This window comes from Mesoplodon mirus (assembly GCF_964341445.2).
Source record: "Mesoplodon mirus genome assembly, chromosome: 4".
Lineage (NCBI taxonomy): Eukaryota > Metazoa > Chordata > Mammalia > Artiodactyla > Ziphiidae > Mesoplodon > Mesoplodon mirus.
The window spans coordinates 54,538,458-54,563,200 of record NC_138979.1 but is presented as its reverse complement, the minus strand read 5'-3'; the positions used below and the strand labels follow the sequence as shown (position 1 = coordinate 54,563,200).

The following is a 24,743-nucleotide window of genomic DNA, read 5'->3' as shown; positions in this document are numbered from 1 at the left end:
TTATAGTGCTTATGCAGCCAAAGGTTTAGAAAAGGTCAAGCACCAAAGCCTGTCAGAGGAAGCTTGCTTATAAGTTTGCACAGACCCTAAAGTTTCTGATGTCATTTTCTCCCTTTAATTCTTTCTTTCTTTTTTTTTTTGCGGTACGTGGGCCTCTCACTGTTGCGGCCCCTCCCGTTGCGGAGCACAGGCTCTGGACGTGCAGGCTCAGCATCCATGGCTCACGGGCCCAGCCGCTCCGCGGCATGTGGGATCTTCCCGGGACGGGGCACGAACCTGTGTCCCCTGCATCGGCAGGCGGACTCTCAACCACTGCGCCACCAGGGAAGCCCTCCCTTTAATTCTTGATCATACTTTACTTTACTTTTTTGTCTTTACTCACATCTCTCTTACTATGTACCTACATGTTTCTCTTCCTTCTATATCTTCAAAGCCATTCTTCAGACATTAAGAATAGCTTAGTGGCTGCCCTTAGAGAATGCTTTTTGAAGGAGGGCAGAGGCAGAAGTCTCAGTGACTATCATAGGACTGACCACAGCCCTCAGTCACTCCCCCTCCTTAACTCATAGTTTGTCGAGGTTAATCACTAAGAGAGAAGGTAGCATTTAGCATCCCCAAAGCTATGGAGTACTATGGAATGAAAGAGATAAGTCATTGAAGTGAATTATTCCTATGGGTTATGAGAAGGTGAAAGCCTGTATCTACTGTCTTGTATTAAAACTCATTGAATTCCTTTCCAGTGTCTCCTAGTGTCATTGTGAGAGAGAATATTTTCCTTAAGTTCCAGTAACAGACTACATGAAGATAGATAACGCCTCACATCTGTTATCAAAATGATAATCCAGTTGCTAGCTAAGCCCTTTTGTATTTGTAGAATATAATGTATCTATATGCATACTTAAGACAAAAACCAACAAAAAGATCAAGTTTTAACATTTGTGACCAATATTTTCATCTTTCAATGACTTCTAAGTAAGTGCTTTATATTCCACCCACTTAAAAGAAGAGTTTGTCAGCTCTGTACACCTCTGCACTCTTTTGTGCTTTCAACAGTCTGACACACTTTTAACTTTTCTCTCCATTTTCCTCTTTCTTTATGCTTCATATTGCTTTAATTCATCTTTTCTTACCAACCTGTAGAGTCTCTTACTAATAATTACTTTAGTCACAGCGCAAGGAGATGAAGTTTTCACTAGCAAGAACTCAGCATCAGCTGTGTCCATAGCACTAGGATGAGTAATTTGAGGGCCACAGAGTTATAAATAACATGGTCACTGCCCATTGGAAGGAAAATGTAATGTTTATTGAGCTTTCATAATGTTTTTTGTAAGACCTTGTTGTACTGCTCTCAAGGAGCTCACTAAGGTACGTAAGTAACTATAGTGCACACAGAATGTGTGGAATGTTATTTTTTTAAGTTACATATAAAATTATATGGAAGTTCTGAAGGGAAAAATGGTTTCTAATTATGGGAAACAGGGAAGGCTTTTTAAAGAGGATGGTAGCTATGGGGCTGAACTTTCAAAAAGAGGTATGATTTACTCAAACATGTTCAAATAGAAGGATAAAGAAAGCTTTCCAAGAATAAAATAAGCTAAGGCCCAGAGGCAAAGTGAACTTACTTATCTTGCCCAGTTAACCTCTACTTTCCCATTCAGAAAATGAGGGTGACACTTGTGTCTGTTCATAAATTTATTAAAGAGGTGTTCACTGAGCATCCCACCTGGGTTAAGTACTGGTCTAAGCTAAAGCCCTGGGGATACAGTGGTGAATAAGAGTAGGCATTGCCCCTAACTTACATTCTAAATTTATTTATTTACTTTTTATTTTCGACTGTGTTGGGTCTTTGTTGCTGTGCGCGGGCTTTCTCTAGTGGCGGCGAGCGGGGGCTACTCTTTGTTGCGGTGCGCGGGCCTCTCATTGCAGTGGCTTCTCTTGTTGTGGAGCACGGGCTCTAGGCACGCAGGCTTCAATAGTTGTGGCACGCGGTCTCAGTAGTTGTGGTTCACGGGCTCTAGAGCTCAGGCTCAGTAGTTGTGGTGCACGGGCTCAGTTGCTCTGCAGCATGTGGGATCTTCCCGGACCAGGGCTCAAACCCATGCCCCTTGCATTGGCAGGTGGATTCTTAAACACTGTGCCACCAGGGAAGCCCCCACTAACTTACATTCTAAAAGGGAGACAACCTGTGATTGGCTCCAGGTAAGCAGAATCGGCAGTTCTAGAGAGTTTCAGGGGAAGGAGAGGGTTATGGGCTGGAGAAAGCTTCTTGTTCGGGATCATACAGATTGCTAAGTACAGAACCTCTTGTCTGCTCCATTATTGTATGTAAGTCAGCCTCACTTATATCTTTCATAACTCCTTACAGAGCTGAACCACTAGCCGCATGTGACTACTGAGCACGTGAAATGTGGCTAATCCAAATGTGCTCTAAGTATAAAGTACACACTGGGGGCTTCCCTGGTAGCACAGTGGTTAAGAATCCGCCTGCCAATGCAGGGGCACGGGTTCGAGCCCTGGTCCAGGAAGATCCCACATACCGCGGAGCAACTAATCCCGTGTGCCACAACTACTGAGCTTGTGCTCTAGAGCCTGCGAGCCACAACTACTGAAGCCCGCGTGCATAGAGCCTGTGAAGCCACCACAATGAGAAGCCCGCGCACCGCAACAAAGAGTAGCCCTCGCTCACCGCACCTAGAAAAAGCCCGCGTGCAGCAACAAAGACCCAATGCAGCCAAAAATAAATAAAATAAAAATAAATTTAAAATACACACTGAATTTCAAAGATTTAGTATCCCAAAAAGTGATGTAAAATATCTCAATAATTTCTTTTAAATTCTTATTGAAGTATAGTTGCTTTACAATGTTGTGTTAATTTCTGCTGTACAGCAAAGTGAATCAGTTATACATATACACATATCCACTCTTTTTTAGATATCCTTCCCATTTAGGTCACCACAGAGCATTGAGTAGAGTTCCTTGTGCTATACAGTAGTTTTTCATTAGTTATCTATTATATATATAGTAGTGTATATATGTCAATCCCAATCTCCCAATTCATCCCCCCTTTCCTTGTCAGTAACCATAAGTTTGTTTCCTGCATCTGTGACTATTTCTGTTTTGCAATCTCAATAATTTTTAAATTGATTACATGTTGAGGTGATGATATTTTAGATATGAGTTAAATAAAATTTGTTATTAAACTTAATTTTACCTGTTTCTTTTTACTTTTAAAATGTGACTTCTAGAAAATTTTAGATTAAATCCATGGTTCTCATTCATGGCTTGCATTATATTTCTATTAGTGCTGTTATAAGGCAATGCTAGGGTCCTAGTGTATACTTAGTTCTGTTATTAAAGAGGTACTAAGGCAATATGGGTGTATAATACTCAGATGACATCCTTATTTTTCCTTTTCTTCATTCTTTTGATCTTCTTTTTATTTACTCAGATATCTCTGCCTTTTCAACTTTGTTAATGGCCTTTGCCATAATTTTTAGAGACATTTGCTTAACTAGTGGGTGGTTCAGAATTTAAAGAAACTCCAGGTGAGAGTAAAATAGTCTTAGTTTTTCTAATTTCGGAGAGCTGTTACCCTGCTTTTTCTGCTGTGCTTTGAGCTACCTATATGCTTGCTGGTCCCTCAGCCTGCAAGATTATTCCCTCTCCCCACACTCCAGCCTAATCGGCTCCTAACCATCCTTCAAGACTCAGCCTATAACCCCCGCTCTCTGCGAAGCCGTCCCTAATCCCTTCAGTCAAGGTTATATGCTTCTCTTTATTGTTCCCTTGGCACTCTATTCTCACTTGTGATGTTTGATGAATGGACAAACTGACCACCAGACATTTTAAACTTAAATGAATTTGAAACTGGAAGCAGGGACATCGTAACACTTATTCCTTAGATTAAGTGAAAATCAGCAAGATAAGTAAGTTCACTTTGCCCCCTTGGAAGTCTTCATGCCTCCTCAGTGACCAGAATTATAAGGTCATCTCAAATTTTCCACCAGGTCACATCTGTTCTGACTGGAGAGGTGTTTGGGTGAAGGCTCAAATGAGGAAAGAATGGCAGGCTGTAGCATCTGTTCCATTGACCAGTTCTGTGGCAAGCCAGTTAACCTCTACTTTCCCATTCAGAAAATGAGGGTGACACTTGGTACTTTACTCTTCCATGGCTATTTTGACGCTTAAGGAAGGGTATTAAGTATTAAGAGAGTTCAATAATAGGGGACACTCTTGCTTCTGTGCTACGATTAGACTGTATGCTTTAGTGGGTTTGTTTTTTCAATCAGGAGACTTCTGGGAAAAATTTGTTAAATGGGTCCAAAGTTAATGAAAACATATGCTTATCTGCTTTTTATACTTTATTAATCCAAACATATGCCAAGTTGCCCTCTGAATTCCTAATGATATGTTTAATTTATTAGGTTTAATTTAAAGATTGGTAGTTGTATTAGAAAAATACTACTAATGCACTCCTGATGGACTCTTACCTGTGCTTTTTTTTTTTTTTTTTTTTTTTTTTTTTTTTTTTTTTTTTTTGCGGTATGCGGGCCTCTCACTGTTGTGGCCTCCCCCGTTGCGGAGCACAGGCTCCGGACGCGCAGGCCCAACGGCCATGGCTCACGGGCCCAGCCGCTCCGCGGCATATGGGATCCTCCCAGACCGGGGCACGAACCCGTATCCCCTGCATCGGCAGGCGGACTCTCAACCACTGCGCCACCAGGGAGGCCCTACCTGTGCTTTTTGTAAGGAAAAAATTACTCTTTCTTTATTACTTGAGTTCATAACCTATCAACATCATCAGTATCTTGTGATTGTCCCTTAGGTTCATACACTGACTACGTTTTACTGAATCTTTATTAAATTGGTTAATCTCCTTTGAAAGTAATGTGACCCAGTAGTCCTCACTGACACTCTAGATGTCCATGGACTTCAGTGTGCAGATAGGTATATGTGGTATAGTAAAAGAGCCTGGGGGACTTCCCTGGCCGTCCAATGGTTAAGACTCTATGCTTCCAACGCAGGGGGCGCAGGGTTCAATCCCTAGTCGGGGAACTAAGATCCCACATGCTGCACAGCACGGGCAAAAAGAAAAGAGCCTGAAACCTGGAGGCGGAAGTGGAGTTTTAGGTCTTGGCTGTACCACTCAGTGTATGACCTGAGCAAGTCACTTCAAATGAATTTCCTTACCCATAAAATGAGAATAGTAATTCCTATATGTACTTGTTAGGATTAAATGGGAAGGCCTATATAAAAACACTTCATAAACTATAAAGCAGTTTATGGCCAATAGACTTTTGTGATGCAAGTATGCTTTGAGTGGAAATTTCTTATTGTATTGTTGAACAAATAATGGGGGAGGAAGGATTCTCCTGACTTTGAAATATCAATGATAATTTTGACAAAAACCTAGGAGACTCCTCCAAACATGCTGCTGCTGGCTACATGTAAGAGAGGAGATAACCTAGTGCTGGGGCTTTGAGAAGAATGAGTCAAGGCAGCTTCTGAAAACATTTTTAAATACTCTATGGGCCTGGATACTTAAGTAATAGGACGGTAGTACTAAATGTGAAAAGAGGCCCAGCACTGGAAACAGACCAGGGACCAAAGAGGATTTAGAACTGGCAATGTGGCAACATACACTAAAATGTTAAATGTGCATGACCCTTGACTCAGCATTTCCTCTTCAAGGAATCTACCCTCAAGATGCATTTGTATTCATGCCCCAAAATGTAGGCATAAGGACTTTTTTGCAGTGTTGTATGCACATCTGTCTAGACACGTTCCATTTTCAAATGATAGAGTTCAAGCTCACTTAATTGAGGGAGTGGGGGTTGGGGAGAGAATTTCTTGGCTCACAGGACTGAGAAGTCCAGGATTCTCACCTCAGGCCAGCCAGATCCAGGACCCGCATTGTCCTTGGTCCTCAGGTTTGTGGTATACTTGTCTGTCTGCTTCTCTCAGCTCTGCTTTCTCTGTGTTGGTTTCATTCTCAGATAAGTAGTCTACCTGTTCTCATGTGGTTGTCTCTGGTAGCTTCAGGCTAAGTTCCTTCCAGTTTAGTGATCAAGGGGGATGAAAATCGCTCCTCCTTCTCTATAGTTTCAAAAAGGCCCAGAGTTGACTCTCATTGTACCGACATAGTTCAAGCTCCTATCCTTGACCCAGTTCCCCAGGGCAGGAGGATAGAATCCTCTAATTAATCTGGCTTGAGTCATATTCTTGGGGTGGCAGTGGGAAATGGCTTGACCCCACTTTAACCACATGTAGTAACAATGAAGGAATGGTGCTTTCCTGCTGGAGGAGTAAGATGTTATTAGAAGAAGGAAGAAAGGATGCGTGTCAGGCGAAAGCAATAGCTGTTCACTATAATGTCTACTTCTAATAACAAATATATGGATACAACCTAAATGTCCATCAGTACAGGAAAACTTAAATGTGATATATCATAGGGGGAGATATAATGTAACTTTTAAAGTGAATGATGTGCATACATGTGTTGACAAGGAAAAATGTCCATTATATAATTAAATTACAAATGAAGTTGCAGAAAAGTATTTTTAATTATGTGTATGTGTATCATCTATTATGGATATGAATACTTTTTATTCATGTGTTTCTGTACTGCTTTTGGTTTGCTATTGTATTTATTTAAAATTAGTATATATCACATTTATAATTTAAAAAAACTAATGTCCCAGGTGGCCCCCATTCCAGATAAGGAACTAGAATTGACAAATCAAGAACTATAGAGATGGACTTCCCTGGTGGCACAGTGGTTAAGAATCTGCCTGCCAATGCAGGGGACATGGGTTCGAGCCCTGGTCCGGGAAGATCCCACATGCCGCGGAGCAATGAAGCCTGTGCGCCACAACTACTGAGCCTGTGCTCTAGAGCCTGTGAGCCACAACTGCTGAGCCCGTGCACCACAACTACTGAAGCCTGTGGCACCTAGAGCCCGTGCTCCGCAACAAGAGAAGCTACCGCCATGAGAAGCCTGCACACTGGAACAAAGAGTAGCCCCCACTCGCTGCAACTAGAGAAAACGCGCGTACAGCAATGAAGACCCAACGCAGCCAAAAATAAAATAAAATAAAATAATAATTAATTAAAAAAAACTATAGAGAGATGGACAGATGATGCAAAAACTGTAAAATAGTATTCAGGTAACTGATTTAAAAATATTGGGACTTCCCTGGTGGCGCAGTGGTTAAGAATCTACCTGCCAATGCAGGGGACACAGGTTCGAGCTCTGGTCCAGGAAGATCCCACATGCCGCAGAACAGTTAAGCCCGAATGCCACAACTACTGAGCCTGCTCTCTAGAGCCCGTGAGCCACAACTAGCAGCCCATGTGCCACAACTACTGAAGCTCTCGGGCCTAGAGCCCATGCTCTGCAACAAGAGAAGCCTCTGCTGTAAGAAGCCCGCGCACCGCAATGAAGAGTAGCCCCTGCTCACCACAGCTAGAGAAAGCCCGTGGGCAGCAACGAAGACCCATCGCAGCCAAAAATAAATATTGGGAACCAAGGAGGTGGGTAGGACAGATTAACCAGATTAATCTGCCTGTGTAGTAGGGTGGCGGATTTATATCCTGGAAGGATAATGGTAACCAAAAAGGCATGTGGTTTGGAAGAAGTGGGGTAGGGAGCACAGAGAATAACTTTGGCAACCACATGAATGAAAGGGAAGAAGAACGAAGGCGGAGAATGTTGGCAGCTTAGTATAGCGACATGAGCAGTGAATCTGGAGTTGAGAGGTCTGGTTGTGTTACTTGGGCACCCTGTCAGCTAGGAAAGGTCACACGATGTCTCTCAGGGTCTCTACCTCATATGTAAAATGGAGTCATTACTATTTTCCCTGTTTTGTTCATAGGATGACTGTGAGATTGAAGTGAGATGGAAAAGGGCTATGTATGTAAAGAAAAGACCATATAATTCCAAGTTAGACAGGACCAAAATAAAGAATGTGTCTGAAAATGGAGTGGGAGAAGAAAAGGATAGGAAGATGCCATCAGACTTCCTTTGCACATTAGACAGCTTAGATGGCTAATTTCGTTGGTCATTTAATCTATTTGGATGGGCAGGTGCTTTATTGAGAGATAGGAAGATGTTTACATTTGTTTGTGTGTATGTTTTTCAGTACTGTTCACTAAAATGAATAATTCTACATAGTTCACCTGCAAGTGAGAACAGCAAAGACATAACTGCACATACCATATACAACCATTATGGAAGAAAATACACAGAAGAAAGTCCATGTAGAAATACTACAACTCTGAATTACTTGGAATGTTCATATTGGTGGCTTGCCCAACAGAACTTCTTAAATATCATTCACATGAAATCCAAATAAGAACTACTCAGAAATATCAATTATGTTAGCAATTCCCACACATTTAAAATCTGATTAATTTGTTTTGCTCTGTGTATTTTAGCATTTTGAGGTTTAAATATTGTGTGTTCCAAATAGAAAACTCAAGTCAATTTCACTGAATTGTATTTATTTATTTACTTAGTACTTATTCTGCCCTTATCTACCATGTGCTTGGACTGGTGCTAGGCACCGATACACAAACATAATTAACACATAGTAGTCACTGCCTTCAAACAACCTTCTCTTAGTTCATAGGGAAGGCAGATACATGGACAAACAAAGTGTAATGGGAGTGGGGCAGGATTGTCAGGAAGAGGTTCACTGTACTTCGAATAATCTCATTTTTTTTCTTATTCCTTCTAAATGCCTGCTAAAACTTTCTTTTTAGTTGTTATTGTTCAGGTGCGTGTTAAGAAGAATTGATCATCTCTCAGCTTTTGAAGCTCAGTAGATAGTCTGTCTATATAATTTTTTTTTTCTTGGCTGTGTTGGGTCTTTGTTGCTTTGCGCAGGCTTTCTCTAGTTGTGGTGAGCGGGGGCTACTCTTCATTCCGGTGTGCAGGCTTCTCATTGTCGTGGCTTCTCTTGTTGTGGAGCACGGGCTCTAGGCGCGCAGGCTTCGGTAGTTGTGGCACGTGGGCTCAGTAGTTGTGGCTCGCGGGCTCTAGAGCTCAGGCTCAGTAGTTGTGGCGCATGGGCTTAGTTGCTCCGTGGCATGTGGGATCTTCCCGGGCCAGGGGTCGAACCCGTGTCCCCTGCATTGGCAGGTGAATTCTTAACCACTGTGCCACCAGGGAGACCCTGTCTATATAACTTAACCACAGAGACAAAGTGGTAACATTTCAGAGATGGGGTTTTTTTTTTAATCCTATAAATTTACCAGTTCTGAGCTGAGTTAGTCTTTTGGGGAAGAGAAAGGATCCCCTACCCTTCAATCCCACCCCCAATACACAACACACTTTTAAAACATTTTTTATCTTTGATGCTATCTGCTGCAGAAGAAATCTGTCCTATCTTGGACTTTCTTTCCTGACTCCTTTGGATAAACAAAACTTTGAACCTGCTTTGAGGCTAAAGGCCTTTGTAATTATGTGTGTATGTAGTAGAGAAACTGTAAAAGCTCAATTTCTCTGGCTCAGAAATGTGAGATTATTCCTCTGCTCTGCCTTTCCTCACCTTCTCTTCTCCCACCATACAAATTTGAGCTCATGTTAGGAGCATATGTCTGGTGATATTCCAGTTCCCAAGAGGCCAGTGAACAAGACAGTTGTAAAACATTTTTCATTATAGGTAAGGCAAAGTAATCCTGATTCTTTAATTTTGGGTCTAGCTGTTTCTGTTATTAAATCAGCAGTTTAAGTAGATTCATATGTTGAACTGGTTCATATTGTAAAAAGGCATTTTTTTCAGAGTCAGAGAAATGAGAGGGATTCTGTTCTTTTTTTAAAAGAGAAACAAACACATGTATTGTCTCATTTTTGTAATAGTGCATTGTTTTTATAGAGTTATTTTCTGAGTTTTAAAGCCTATGCTTTCATTTTCCCCTTTCACTTCTTCCTGTGGAATATTATCATGTTTGTCTGCCTATTCTTTCTGCTTTCTTGTTAAGTGGACTTATTTAATATTATTATTATTACCCCTGGTGATAATTCCCTGTGTGTCAGTAATTCCCTGACCTCTCATAAACACTAAGGAACATTCAGTAGCTGTGCTAAAAGCTGCTACCATTGATGGGACCAAGGACAGGTTAACTTTGGATAAAAACTCTCCTCTTTTCTTTAAAAATTAAAAAGCAAACTGTATAAATAAAAGAAGGGAATTGCCGAGGTCATTATGTCCTTAAAGGCTTTTTCCTAGAGCCCTGACTTTAGAAGACAAGTCATCAGCAGCATATACTTATTTTTTCATAGAAATATTTATATGATGTTATTTTTTTACATCCAGGTATTAATGTAGGTATGGGACTTATTTGAGTTTGCTTCACATCTAGGTAATTTAGTTTTTCAAAAAGAATGAAAGGCAAATTATTAGGCAATAATGTGATCAAATTAACAAAAACTTCAAGGTGGTTCTATTTCAGTTCTCAGCCTGATGTGTATTTAAAAATATCTCTACTTAGAGTAGTTACCGTTCATAATACATCATGGAATCTTTTTAGGTAACAGCTTGGATGATAAAGAAGCCGTTACCCTTGATTTGGTGTGTTTAACCCAAGTTAAATTTATGACAGACTGAAAATTAGCTGTAGTGTTATACATCTCGCTTCCTGTTCTGTGCAACTTGATATATGTGTGGGCCATATGTCCAGCAGGAGTTATAAGAATATGTTATTGATGGATGGAAAAGCTGTTTCATAGTTCCCTGTGAAAATATACACTGTAACTTGTACAGTGTGTATATAACCTTGCAGTTTTGGTTTATGAGAGATTTAACCTCTGGCTAAAGGTAATATAATGAAATCTGTTGGAAATCCTTCAGAAGAGGAGAATTTGGAATCTACTTCTTTAATTTTCAAGCTTTTATGCAGTTGACCAATTTAGGAGGGAGACCTTAACTAAGTGCTTTTATTTTCAGAGCAGATGAGAGATTATAACAGTACCTTAGTTTCTGAAATACCATGGATCAAAGAATTCAGTGCATATCTACATTGCCTACTTCCCCCACTTCATTCCCTTTACCTCAAAATTATTTGCAGGAAGTACCTTGTTTTCCACACGTTTATTGCATTTAAGGCTTTGCCCTCATCCCCAGTCTTATTAAAGGAGTTCCACCATAATGTTGATTAATTTAAAATTTCCTAAACAATGGATTAGCGATGGCTCTGCAAAAGTAGTCTGAAACATAATATACAGGATTTCTCATTTAAATACAGCCCAGGTGATAAATCATTACTGTACAGTAATCTCTGACCAAAGAGGCAGACTTTCCTAGTGGGCCTGTGTCTGTGTCATTCACCACCAGCACTGGCCAGTTTTGAGGCAATCATGTGTGAAACCAGACACAGATTGGAACTTTTGTGGGCATCTTTATCTGTACAGACAGTTCTAATAAATTAAGGCCACATCTCCCAAAGAGACTTCTATACTCAGCAGCACATTTTCTGTAATAACTAAGAAACTCTAAACAGGTTTTTCAAATAGCCTTAAAATGATTCCTTTCAATAGGTGTTGAGTCCAGTTGTTCTGATGTGAGAGAACTTCTGAAAGAGATTAGTCTATCAGTGTTTTCTGAGTCTTCATAATATATTAGCCATAAAGCAAAGCAATGCCCTTTATTTCTACCCTCTAGGTTGCACTTCTGAATCACCTGTGGATCTATGCTTACATCCACTACTAGAAATTCTGGCTTGGTAGGTTTGAAGTAAAGTCACTGCATCTGTTTTCTAAAGTTTTAGAGATATTTCTAATAGACACACTTTCAATTGAGTACCACTACAAGCTACATTTGAATTTGTACCACGCATATTCTATATAACGTGGAGACAAGTTTCATTCATACTGGTGCTATATGGCTTTACAAAGAGGAACCTAGAAGGTAGCTAGAAGGAAATCCTAGCTATAATCAGAATTTTGGATTTAAAAGAGAACCAGTATAGGAGCTTCCCTGGCAATCCAGTGGTTAAGACTCCACACTTCCACTGTAGGGGGTGAGGGTTTGATCCCTGGTCAGGGAACTAAGGTCCCACATGCCACGCGGCATGGCCAAAAAATAAAAAAAAAAAAAAAAAAAGAGAACCAGTCTAAACCCCTCCTCTTTACAGATGAAATAGAGCAAAGAGGTGAAAGAATTTTCAGAGTTGGTAGCAGAACCAAATCCATGACTCTGACTTGAGCTCTTTCTACACTAGCATCTTGGACCTAGTCCATCTTTGAGAAAAGCTTCAAGGCCACTCAGTAATCTAGAAGTTGTCTTGAGCATCCCAAAGCCCAACAGGGTATTGTGAGGTTCAGAGTATTTAATAAAAGGAGCAGTAATGCAGCCAGCAGGAACTCCTCGCATCTTTGAAGTTACTAGGCAGGAGTTACGAGTGACATTACTCACAGTTAGAAATTATAGACATCACCCAGAAAGCTTTTGTGACTTCTTTGTAAACATGGAAATTTCTGACAAGAGATGCCTAGATTTGGTACTGAAGATTGTCAAGAACAAGATGATCATCTGTCTTATTTTTAAACTGATCCTTAAGTACTGGCAGCAGGTCTAGAAAATTATGCCAATATTATATTTCTACACAGGTCTGACTTTTATTTTAGCTTGTACTTCAGAAGGACGATATTGTGCCTAGATTTGCAATTTAACCAAGTAAAGGAATAGTATGTTTATTAATTAGGCTTAGATTTGGTTGTTAAAAGGAAAAATCCAAATAACAGTAGTTCAGTCAGGTAGAGATTGATTTTTCTTTTTTTTTTTTAAAGCTACATGAGATGTATATTTTTTCAGATTTATTTATTATTTATTTTGGCTGCACTGGGTCTTAGTTGTGGCACATGGGATCTTTAGTTGTGGCACGCATGCAGGATCTAGTTCCCCGACCAGGGATCGAACCCGGGCCCCCTGCATTGGGAGCCCAGAGTCTTACCCACTGGACCACCAGGGAAGTCCCAGATTGATTTTTCTTTTGGATTAAAATAGTCCAGAGGGAAGGGAAGCCCAACATTAGTGTGGTTGCTTCATAGCTGTCAGGGATGGGTTCTTCTAATTTTGCTGCATCCATCTTGGTACTATGTTAAATCTTCAAGGTATCTGATGGTTCTAGATGGCTTCTGGAGCTTCGGTCATCTCAAAGGGGCATACCTCCAACTTGAGTCAGCTCCCTTTTTTTTTTTTTTTTTTTTTTTGAGTCAGCTCCCTTGAAAGAACTTTCTAGAACCACCCTATCCAACAATTTCTGCTTCCGTATCACTGGTCACTCCTATTATCGAGGGAGACTGGAAAGTTATAACTGGGCGAGTTGCTATTCACAATAATTAGAAATTTTGTTGTTAAGAAAGAAGGAGGGAATGGATATTGAGCAGGTAACCAACAGATCTGCCACACCTGTTTTGAAGAGTATAATTTTTTATATTAGGAAAATCAAATTTTAGTCACATCAAAAACTATTATATAGGATATAAAATTTTAAAGATCTCCAAACTACAATCTACCATGTGTCTGCTTAATAAAAGCAATAAATCTGTATGGTACTGTTCTGCTTTGGATTTCTCAGTAGAACTCATTGGGAACAGCTGTTAGGTTTTATATATATATATATATATATATATATATATATATATATATATATATATATATATATAAATTTTTTTTTTTTTTTTTGGTCATACCTGGGCCTCTCACTGTTGTGGCCTCTCCCATTGCAGAGCACAGGCTCCGGACGCGCAGGCTTAGCGGCCATGGCTTACAGGCCCAGCCGCTCCACGGCATGTGGGATCTTCCTGGACCGGGACACGAACCCGTGTCCCCTGCATCGGCAGGCGGACTCTCAACCACTGCGCCACCAGCGAAGCCCCAGGTTTTATATATTTTAAATGAACTGAAGAAGGAGTTCTTCAGAACAACAGGGGAAAAGAGATAAATTAAACTCTGTTTCCTTTTGGAGATAGGGAGAATCAAAACAACCACAAGGACAATTCAGAGTACACTATATGAAATGGTATGAGACAGGAATGAGCCTATTAAAAACTAAGAAAGAAGTTGTTTAGTATTTAGATGGAATATGATAGACTATTGCAGCATGTGAAATAAACACATATCATAGCAATGAATCATACCGGTTCCAGGTATACAAGACCTGTGCTGGAGAGAAGGATGGGCACATTGGGTTAAAGTTCTAAGTATTAGACATTGTCTTAATCCAGTTGGGCTGCTGTAACAAAATACCACAGACTGAGTGGCTTATAAACACAGAAATTTATTTCTCACAGTTCCAGAGGCTGGAAATCCAAGATCATGATACCAGCATGGTCAGGTTCTGGTGAAGGCCCTCTTCTGGGTTGCAGACTGCTGACTTCCTACTGTGTCCTCACATGGCTGAAGGGGCTAGGGAGCTCTGTGGGGTCTTTTTTTTAAGGGCATTAATCCCACTCATGAGGGTCCTGCCCTCATGATCTCACCTCCCAAAGGCTCACACCTCTTAAAACCATCACACTGGGCATTAGGTTTTCAACATGCGAATTTTGGAGGGACACAAACGTTCAGATTATAGTAGATATAATTACCTCTGCCTGTACCATATCTGTACAAATGAAATGCGAAGATGGAGAGAATTTTGTTGTCTTAAAAACTTACAGGCAGGAGCAAGCAGTAATCTGCAGCGTGTACAACTGTAGACTGTGGTGTACATAAGCGCATTAAGATGGAAGTGTTCTCACTCTATAAGACCAGAGCTTTAAAAGTTCTGTAGTCTCATTCATACCCACAGTTCACATGGTGCCATTTAGCACATATTTATTGAGTGCCTCATATTTACAATACACTTTAAGGAGGAAATTCATTCACAAGTTGCCACGTAGGTGAGAAAGTCTAGATTTTGGCTTCTTATAACTATGAATTTCAAATCTGGGGAAAACCCAGCCTTGTATTTTTATTCCTTTTCCTTTCATAATTACTTTTCAGTAACCAAACCCAGTCTGTTGACTTTGCTCCAACTGATAGAAAACAGGAAACTAGAGAGACTCCCTATGAGAAAAGGACCAGGCTGCATCCTCTGTGACCTCAGCCCTCCGGTCTGAGCTCTCCTCAGAGCAACAGTTGGAAACAGTTCCATCTCCTTGTGGCTTTGGTAGTAAGCATAGGAGATGCAAATGAAACCAGCTAATGGCAACAAGGTGTGTTAGCCTGGCCTTTGAGCTCATGAACCATCTTTTGAACCTTTTATGCTAGTGCGCTTTTGGGCATCCTTGGGGGAGAAGAGTTTACGCTCTGATCCAGCAGTGGATCAGGGACCATTCTCTGTCTTACATAGCAGTGGAAATGCCTTTGGCACTCTGGTATTAAGTAACTGCTTATTTGAACATATTGTGCAATGGCTTAGCCTTTCCCACACATTACTAGTTCCCTTTGAAGCTGTTGTGCTCAGTTTGAGTTCTCCAGTAGGGACTATGAAAGAAAACAAAAATCTCACAAATTATATTTCCTTTTTATCTACTTAGTGCTGTTGCAGCTATCTCATATTTTGGTTTTGTGTCCCTCACTCTGCACCCTATTTTCCCTCTGCTTTCAGGTGAAGGTCTCCCACAGGTGTATTACTTTGGACCATGTGGGAAATACAATGCCATGGTGCTGGAGCTTCTTGGCCCTAGCTTGGAGGACTTGTTTGACCTCTGTGACCGAACTTTTACTTTGAAGACTGTGTTAATGATAGCCATTCAGTTGGTAAGTTGGCATTGCCATTCTGCAGAAGGATAGGCGGGGCGGGTCTCCCAGCCACATCCTTGTGTCCCTGTTGGTGATTTACCAGCTGTAGTGACACCTAGTGAATGCACACTTACTGGCTTGGTGGCATTCTAGGAAGCTGGCTGGGGCAAAAAGGGTTAATCCAGAGAAGTTGCACTGCATTTGCCGTTTGCTCTATTTTAAGAATTTGCACCTTGGAGCAATACTCTGACCTTGACTGAAGTGGAAATTTATTTAGGGAGAAAGAGGATGATTAGGAAAAATTGTACAAATGCAAGTAACTTCTTTGTTATTTTATTTATAGGTTTTAAACACATGACTGTAAAGTTTTGTCATGTCCTCCCTCTCTCCTTACCATAGCATCCAAGAAAAGATTGGAGATGTAACCCACTGCCCTAAAATCAGATTCCAAAGTTGTGTGACCAAGAACCTGCCTTAGTTCTCTTGCCTCTACTTCTCACAGAGACTGAGACAGCTGAAGAGGCAGCTTTCTCAGCTCCTACCAAATTACACACCAGTACCAGTTTAAGGAACAGTTAAGACAGTTCCTTTGAGAACTTTGTCATCCCCTAAGCAGAAGGATGTCTTTATTGGTCTGAAATGATGATGGTCTCACCCATTTTAAAGACTTGGAAATGTTAGAAAATTGATCTTGGGTATGCGGGCCTCTCACTGTTGTGGCCTCTCCCGTTGCGGAGCACACGCTCCGGACGCGCAGGCTCAGCGGCCATGGCTCACGGACCCAGCCACTCCACGGCATGTGGGATCTTCCCGGACCGGGGCATGAACCCGTGTCCCCTGCATCGGCAGGCGAACTCTCAACCACTGCGCCACCAGGAAGCCCTGATCTTGACTTTTGAGTCAAAAATTCAAATGCTCAAGCTTCCCTTTCTGTACTAAGTAGAAAAGCTTTGAAGATAGAAATGAACTTAATGAAATTTGAATAATTTTATGATTATTATTTTGGGCTATGTTTACTTTCTCAAAAAACCTATACTCCTACCTCTGCTGTTAGTTAGCTCTGTGATATCAGTCCAGTATTAACTTCTCTGGGCCTCACTTCCCTTATTTCTGCAACAAAGAGACAGAGTATAGGAAGGTGTGGGCAGGAGGTGAATGTGGCAGTGGCACCTGTCTTCAAAGGCCACCAACGTATTCTGATTTCCTGCCTGGGAGTAATTCTTGCCTCTCAAATGCTTACTTTCTGAAGTAACATAAAAACACTAACTCTCGGGCTTCCCTGGTGGCGCGGTGGTTGAGGGTCCGCCTGCCGATGCAGGTGACGCGGGTTCGTGCCCCGGTCCAGGAGGATCCCACATGCCGCGGAGCGGCTGGGCCCGTGAGCCATGGCCACTGGGCCTGTGCATCCGGAGCCTGTGCTCCGCAACGGGAGAGGCCACAGCAGTGAAAGGACCGTGTACCACAAAAAAAAAAAAAAAACAAAAAACCCACTAACTCTATTCATCATTTGCAAATTGTTGCATAATGAAGTAAAACTGTGTATTATCATTTTAGATGAACTGTACTATCCTTCCCTTTTTTTTTTTTAATTTTTATTTATTTGGCTGCGCAGGGTCTTAGTTGTGGCAGTTGGGCTCCTTAGTTGTGGCATGCGAACTCTTAGTTGAGGCATGCATGTGGGATCTAGTTCCCTGACCAGGGATTGAACCCAGGCCGCCTGCATTGGGAGCATGGAGTCTTAACCACTGTGCCACCAGGGAAGTCCCTATCCTTCTCTCTTTTATCTTGATATTTGTCATATATGTATTTGTATCAGAAAATATATTCTGGTTTACAAGAGTAAAGTGGCTCTGGGTGGTGAAGAAATGAGTTTTATTTTAATTTCAAAGCTTTGAGCTGATAAAAGAAAACGTTTTGATGTATTTTTACAGTAAACTTCTTTAGAGTAGTATTTCTATCATTGTTTTTCTCTCTTTTAGCTTTCCCGAATGGAATACGTGCACTCAAAGAATCTCATTTACCGAGATGTCAAGCCAGAGAACTTCCTGATTGGCCGACAAGGCAATAAGAAAGAGCATGTTATACACATTATAGACTTTGGACTGGCCAAGGAATACATTGACCCTGAAACCAAAAAACATATACCTTATAGGGAGCACAAAAGTTTAACTGGAACTGCAAGATACATGTCTATCAACACGCATCTTGGCAAAGGTGTGTTTATTTTCAGCTCCATGAAAGGGGCAGGTTGTTAAAACACCTTTTTATCCCCAAAACACTTTTGTACCCATTGTGCATTACAACTTGTGATTCTTATTGCTTCACAGAGTAATTGATTTTTGTACTTGAGAAATTAAGATGGTAAGTTAGTGACTTTCCTAAGTATCCTGTTGACAACTTAAGGATTTTTCATTCTTTGTTTCCAAATGCTTAGTTTCTCAGAGTGTGGTACTTGAATTATTGAATTAAGGTGATAACATTTTAGTAAGTTTAGTGATGAGTTTGATATTTACATACAAATGGCCCCATATATAACCTGAAAAGGACATCAGGCTGATAGCTGCTTTGAGGAAGAGTGCTTCACTAAAACATGGACTAGCCTTCTGTTCTCTGTGCATAGTTTCGTGACTCTTCTTTCAGGGAAAAGCCTATGTCTATTCAGTGAAAATATATTTGCTTTTCCATATGAGTCTTGAATTTTACTCAGGATAGACAATTTGCATAAATATTGCTAAAAGCTGTAGTCTCACTTGTTAGAGGGACTAGTCCAGGGGAGAGTATTTGCGAGGGAAGCCTAAGGAACAGTGAGAAGGCCCAGTCGGTAGGGCCCTGGGCCCTTGCCAGCTTCTCCAGGAAAGCTTCCCTTTTTATCTGTTTTATATATTGGCTTTCATTGGAAGATTCTATTTGAAGAAAAGGTTCTAAGGTGATTGAAAATTTATGTTCGAAAATCACCACCCTAGAGAGTAGACATATAAACAGAATATTAGGCTCCTAGAGGTAGCTAATTATGTAAGGTATTTAAATATTAACAAACAGTTTACACAATAAATATTTTACACAATAGTACATTAAAGCTAATGTAAATAGCTATAAAGTTGCCTCATCAAGTAAACTGCTCAGATATCCAGATGAGGATTCTAGTATTAGTGAAGACTAAAGATGACATTACAAAGTGGTGTGATACAACCCGAGTTGAAATGAATGCTGTCAGGATTTTTCCGGTAACCACATGGATATTCTCACTTAACTAAACATAATAGTTTAAAGTTAGGCTGGAAGGTTCTCTGGCACTTATTACTGGTGTCACTTTGGACAAGTTACTTAATCTCCCTGAAACTTACCTGTAAAAATAGAGTAATATACGGCTTCCCTGGTGGCGCAGTGGTTGAGAGTCTGCCTGCAGAGTCCGATGCAGGGGACGCGGGTTCCTGCCCCGTCCGGGAGGATCCCACGTGCCGCAGAGCGGCTGGGCCCGTGGGCCATGGCCGCTGGGCCTGCGCGTCCAAAGCCTGTGCTCTGCAGCGGGAGAGGCCGCGGCAGTGAGAGGCCCGCCGCGTACGGCAAAAAAAAAAAAAAAAAAAAAGTAATATTTCACAAGGATGTTTTGCAGGTTGAATGGGTGATAATATATGTAACATGGGTCTCTCGCATAGTGCTCAGAATTCCCTTCTTCCTTCCTTTTTACAAGGAGATAGAGTGTGTGGTACATAGTAAAGTCGTGATTGTTTGGTTTAACTGACAGAGTCTAGAAGTTGTTCTAATGCCTGCCTCCTGGGCTCAGCATTTGTGTTCTGATTTTATTATTCTTGTCAGGAAAGGCAAGAACAGACAAAAGATGCATATCCATGTTGTTTGTATAAGGTACAGTGTAATAGTTAAGAAAAAGGGATATAAATTCTGGCTTTTTCCCTTAAACCTATGTGGTCTGGTAACCTTCCTTCATCAGCGTCAGTTATCTCATCTACCCTGAAAGTTGTATGGTAATAGTACCTTATACCATAGGGTTCTGTGAGATAATGCATATAAACTGTTTAGCATAGTGCTTGATGGTAGTAAAGACTCTATAATGGTAGTTATCATTTATTCAACAAAATATGTTTCAAGCATCTACTGTCATCAGACTGGGTTCCTTTATCTCTTGATGTAGCCATTTCTGCTGGAACTTTTGAGTGTATCTCCACGCGTGGACTTCCTGAGTTCCAGAGTTTTTTTCAGGTCAGATCCAACCTGTCACCGTATTTGTCTATAATGTCCCTATTACAGAGAATACATATAGGTGGTTGTCACATGCCCTTTAAACTCTGGCCATGGTCTCAAACCCAGAGAGGTTTCTGTAGGAACCCTAATCCTATTGGTTTTCAAATGTGTTGCATCCTTTATGTTGTAATGAAGAAAAAGGGAAGTGTATCTTCAAATGACCTGGAAAGAATTGCCTATTAATTTTGTGAGGGCAGAAAACAAGGGAAGCAGCCCCCTAAACCTGATATTTACTACATTAGATTAGCCACCTTCCCACTGATTAAGTCTGCCCATTTTGTATTCCTTAATGTTTGAAGTTAGGGTGAGGACACTGGGTCACCTGGCCCCTTTCCTTCAACAAAATATATTTGACCTAAAATCAGGGATGTGATGCAAGTAAACCAAGCACATCTTTCTGATTGGTTGAAAAGCAAGCCTTTATGGTATGGAAGAATTTTGTGTCCTCCTGGTCTCAGGAGGACACAAAACCTTTCTTCTTTGAAAATGAAATATCCTGCATGAAAAAAACAAGGGAAATACTGAATTGAAATCCTGAATTGAATGAATGTGGAGTGTTCAAAGAAATGTGGAAATAAAGCATGGCTCTGATTTTCACTCTCATTTGTTTTGAAAGGCCTTTATGATTTAAATTGTTGTAGATTATTTTAGAATTTTAGAAATGGAAAATGACTTCTCAGAGTATCTAAATCAACCACTTTTTTTTTCAGGTGAGGAAATCGAAGCCCAAAAGGTGACTTGGCCATGCTTAATTTTGCGTGGATTGATAAATTAATAGAAAGGACAGGCCAAGACCTAGATAACCTGACTCAGGAACCATTATTTTTCCTGTTATCCCATATTCCACAGCTTTTTTTCATGGTTTTAAGTATTTGAAAAGTTACTTTATTACTTATTCCAGTGAGTTTAAATGTATTTATTATATTTTTTGGGTTTTGATTTTTTAAAAAAATCTCATTTTATAACGGCTTTGCTGTGAAGAGAAGCTGGGCTTATTTCTGTAGGGCTGATCAGTCATTGAAAATGTGGAGAGTTTCGCCCTCTAGTGCTCAACTATCTAAAGTACAACCATGTGTCCCCTGAATTATTTATTACCAAGGGGCCTCCTTACAGGAAGTGGATATAAAAATGGAGAGGCGATGAGTAGGTGTGATATAGTGTGAGAACCTGCAGGGTGTGGTTTCTCTATCTGCCCTGCTTTGTGGGAGTCCTCCAGGAGATGAGTGGGTGTGATATAGTATGAGAACCTGCAGGGTGTGGTTTCTCTATCTGCCCTGCTTTGTGGGAGGCCTCAATTCACTCTGCTTGTTCTTTGTTTTTTGGTGTATCTTTAGGTTCTGTTAACAAAATCTGTTTTTGTCTGTTAACAAAATCTGTTTCTTTAAGTTCTGTTAACAAAATCTCTTTGCTTTCAATTACATATGAAATTTATTGCAAACTTCAGGCAAGCCTTGTAGTCAAAAGCTTCTGATGGCCTTACTGTTTTTTTTGTTTTGTTTTTTTGCGGTACGCGGGCCTCTCACCGCTGTGGCCTCTCCCGTTGCGGAGCACAGGCTCTGGACACACAGGCTGAGCGGCCATGGCTCACGGGCCCAGCCGCTCTGAGGCATGTGGGATCTTCCCAGACCGGGGCAGGAACCCGCGTCCCCTGTATCGGCAGGCGGATTCCCAACCACTGCGCCACTAGGGAAGCCCTGCCTTACTGTTTTGCTTCATTCTTTTTAAGATTATTTCAGTTGCTCTGTATCGGCTCAACTTTATGTTATTTATGTCTCTTGTCAGGGTGCCGCCCCTTCCCATTAGTGACCTCATTTCCAAAAACCTCCTTCAAAGTACAATTTAGAAAGTTGCCTTTTCTTTCTTCATCTGCCCTGTAGAGTACTATGCACTCTTTTTCATGCAAATTTCCTGTAATTGGAGGCGGCAGTTAAACGTTTTGTGCTTTTGTACTTTGGGTTACCTGAGTAGCTTTCCCTGCCTCCCTGACTCTGTTAGGTTTTACTTTCTGCACAAAGAAGACAAAATCAAGTTTAAGATAGCCCCTTATTCTTGCATCTGTCATTTCTTTTGATAAAGCCCAGAACTCGATTCTGAAAAATAAACACATGAAATGTCTGAGATAAATTGTAATGGGCAATTAAAAATGGAAGAATGTACTACTTCTATTGTCTTGTATTGTATTGTATTGTATTGTATTGTATTGTATTGTATTGTCTGACAGCCAAAGAATGTATAAGATGTTTTCTGAGATGTAGTTACAATTTTTTATTAACTATTCTGCAGTTCTTTACCATCCTTATCTTCCCAATTTAAAGAAAAGAAAGAAAAATCCAGCAACTTGTTTTACATGATAAGCTCTCTGAATGCAGGGATACTGTTTTATGTGCCCACAAAGGGTACCTTAGTAATAAACTTTAAATTTTTCTTAAGGTGGCTATGGGACATGGTACAAATGGGATGGAGCTGAGGATTGTGCCCTGATGTTTGCTTACATTAAACTAAATTTTGAGTGTTAATTTTTATGATGAATAAAAAGCACTAGGCATGTATGCTAGGCATTCTGCAGCTTGTGTCTTTGCGGGCCTAGCCATAATGGACTCTCTTAACAGCCTCAGCTACTCAATCTGCTGCTCACTTTTCGCGATGGTAACCAAAGAGTAATTGTAGCCATGTACTAGAAATAACATTTTGTTTAAATTATCTTACTTTCAGGAAGGTGACGGCATAGAGTGAGGGGTGGTTACTCACCATTTAGTGATTTGGACTTGCTTTTAGTTCAGGATTTGCTCTTTTCACTTGATATTTACTTGCCAGTAGCAGATCTAGGCAAAGGAAGTACACGTTGTTTTTGGTTTTGATCTAAAATACTATCCCTGATTTAGATATACAAAGAATTAGTAAGCAGAGCCTTTCCAGAGCAGACGGGTTTCTGAAGGGATTACTTGGTTTTGAACCCCTTTCTGCTTTAATAACTGCAAACATAATGTGTCATCTGTCTTCCCTTTTAGAGCAAAGCCGGCGGGATGATTTGGAAGCCTTAGGCCATATGTTCATGTATTTCCTTCGAGGCAGCCTACCCTGGCAAGGACTCAAGGTATCCTTGGAAGTGCTCAGTGGAGGGCTTTGTTTAAATACTCAGTTGATAATGAAGGGGTTGCTGACTTGATGTCTGTAGGAAGCACAAAGGGGAAGGTTGGCTACAGGGATGACAAGCAGGAACGACATTAGTCTATAATGTAAATGCTCACCTGGGCTTTGGAAGCTCTGTTTTGCCCACGTTTGTCTTCTTCCCCTTCTGATCCTTTTTCCTTATTTTCGAGTTTTCCATAATCTCTTCCCTCATCCCCTCCCAGCCTTGGCAGTGCTGCTTTTCTCTCTGTGTCAGTATTCCTCCTTCACTAACATTATGTAGCAGGCATATTGTTCCCCCCATGTTGGGGAATTTCTGGAACAAATTGATGATAGCAGCTGCTACACATTTTACCAGCAAGGCCAGCAGGACTAGGTGTGCCCCTAAGGGGAACTGGGAAATACTTGTTCTTCCTATATAGGCTAAGGACCCATCTGAACTAAAACGAAAATCCAGGTTTAACATTGCTGTTCAAATGTTTAATTGAATAAATGCCTATGCATAAAATAGCTGTTCCTTGTAAAATGTGTGGTTTAAATAGCCTTCCTTAGGTAGGTGTCAATACAGTGCATTTGTGTCGAAGTTAACTATTAATTATAGTTACAACCATTGTAATGATTACTCTGTGCTTCTGGCGGTTAGACTAGGAAATGGTGAGCTTCTAACCCATTCTAAGTCCCATTAGATAGTTAAATGCAAGACATTTTTGAGTTGTGATTTATTTCAACATGTTAGTATGGAAGGAAACTTAATCGGTAGCTTTGGGTACTACTACACCCTTTCCCTCCCGAAGAGCAGAATGATTCGTTTTGCTGTGCTTTCTTGGACATTGTCCTGAAAAGTGAGGCTTTTATCCCTTCCCTTTGGGAAGATTTTATTTCTTTCCCATTAAATTCCTCTCCTAACATCTCCATGGTCTTCTCCTAGTCACATATACCTTCTCATTGATATTGACAGCTGTCAAATAGAGTTTCACATCCTGTTTGCTCACCATACAGCCAAATAATGCATTTGTATATTATTAATTGCTTGAAACTTTCTCATGATCCATGAATCATTTTAGTGGTAGTTGTAGATTTAAAACTCCTCCAGTATACTTCAAAACATAATTGCTTAAAGCCTGGTGCAGCAGGCTAGGCAAAGCCTCATGAGAATCCCTTGAGACCACATTATTGGTCCAAGCTCCAGGAGCCCTCTGTCTACAGTCTTGAGCAAACCAGACTTGGCTACTTTGGGCCACTGACATATAGCACACCTGTCTGTTAACCATGCCTGTATCATAGTTAACATTTTTCCCTCTGGAAGCACATTGTGGAAAGGCAGTTGTTTTTTGTTTTTGTTTTTGTTTTAATTTTATTTTATTTATTTTTTATACAGCAGGTTCTTAGAAAGGCAGTTTTTTTACATCTTGTTCTTTTTCTATTCAACTTCACAATACATGTGTTGTGGAGCCATCTGTCTGTTTGCCCCCATTTGGATTAGCAGTGTTTTTAATCTTATCTAGAGCTGATCTAAGAATGAGAAGGTTGAATAACTTTTGAACCCTAGTGGCCATGGGTCATTACTAAGCTGTTATAATTTTGAATTTATTTTCTTATCTTAGCCTCTCATCTCATTACATTTGG

At 40.6% G+C, this 24,743-nt stretch overlaps 1 protein-coding gene across 5 annotated transcripts in view; it reads left to right on the top strand.

The window, feature by feature from the left end:
• The window catches only part of CSNK1G1 (casein kinase 1 gamma 1), a 152,635-nt gene that overhangs the window by 95,872 nt on the left and 32,020 nt on the right, over positions 1 to 24,743 (top strand). For all 5 annotated transcript variants that reach the window (XR_014293845.1, XM_082618387.1, XM_082618386.1 and 2 more), the window contains exons 5-7: positions 15,595 to 15,746; positions 17,708 to 17,942; positions 22,997 to 23,082. Coding sequence is in view for 4 of the 5 variants with exons in the window: in XM_082618387.1 (XP_082474513.1) it covers positions 15,595 to 15,746; positions 17,708 to 17,942; positions 22,997 to 23,082 (473 nt within the window). In the remaining variant the exon portion in view is untranslated. The remainder of the gene's footprint in view (positions 1 to 15,594; positions 15,747 to 17,707; positions 17,943 to 22,996; positions 23,083 to 24,743) is intronic.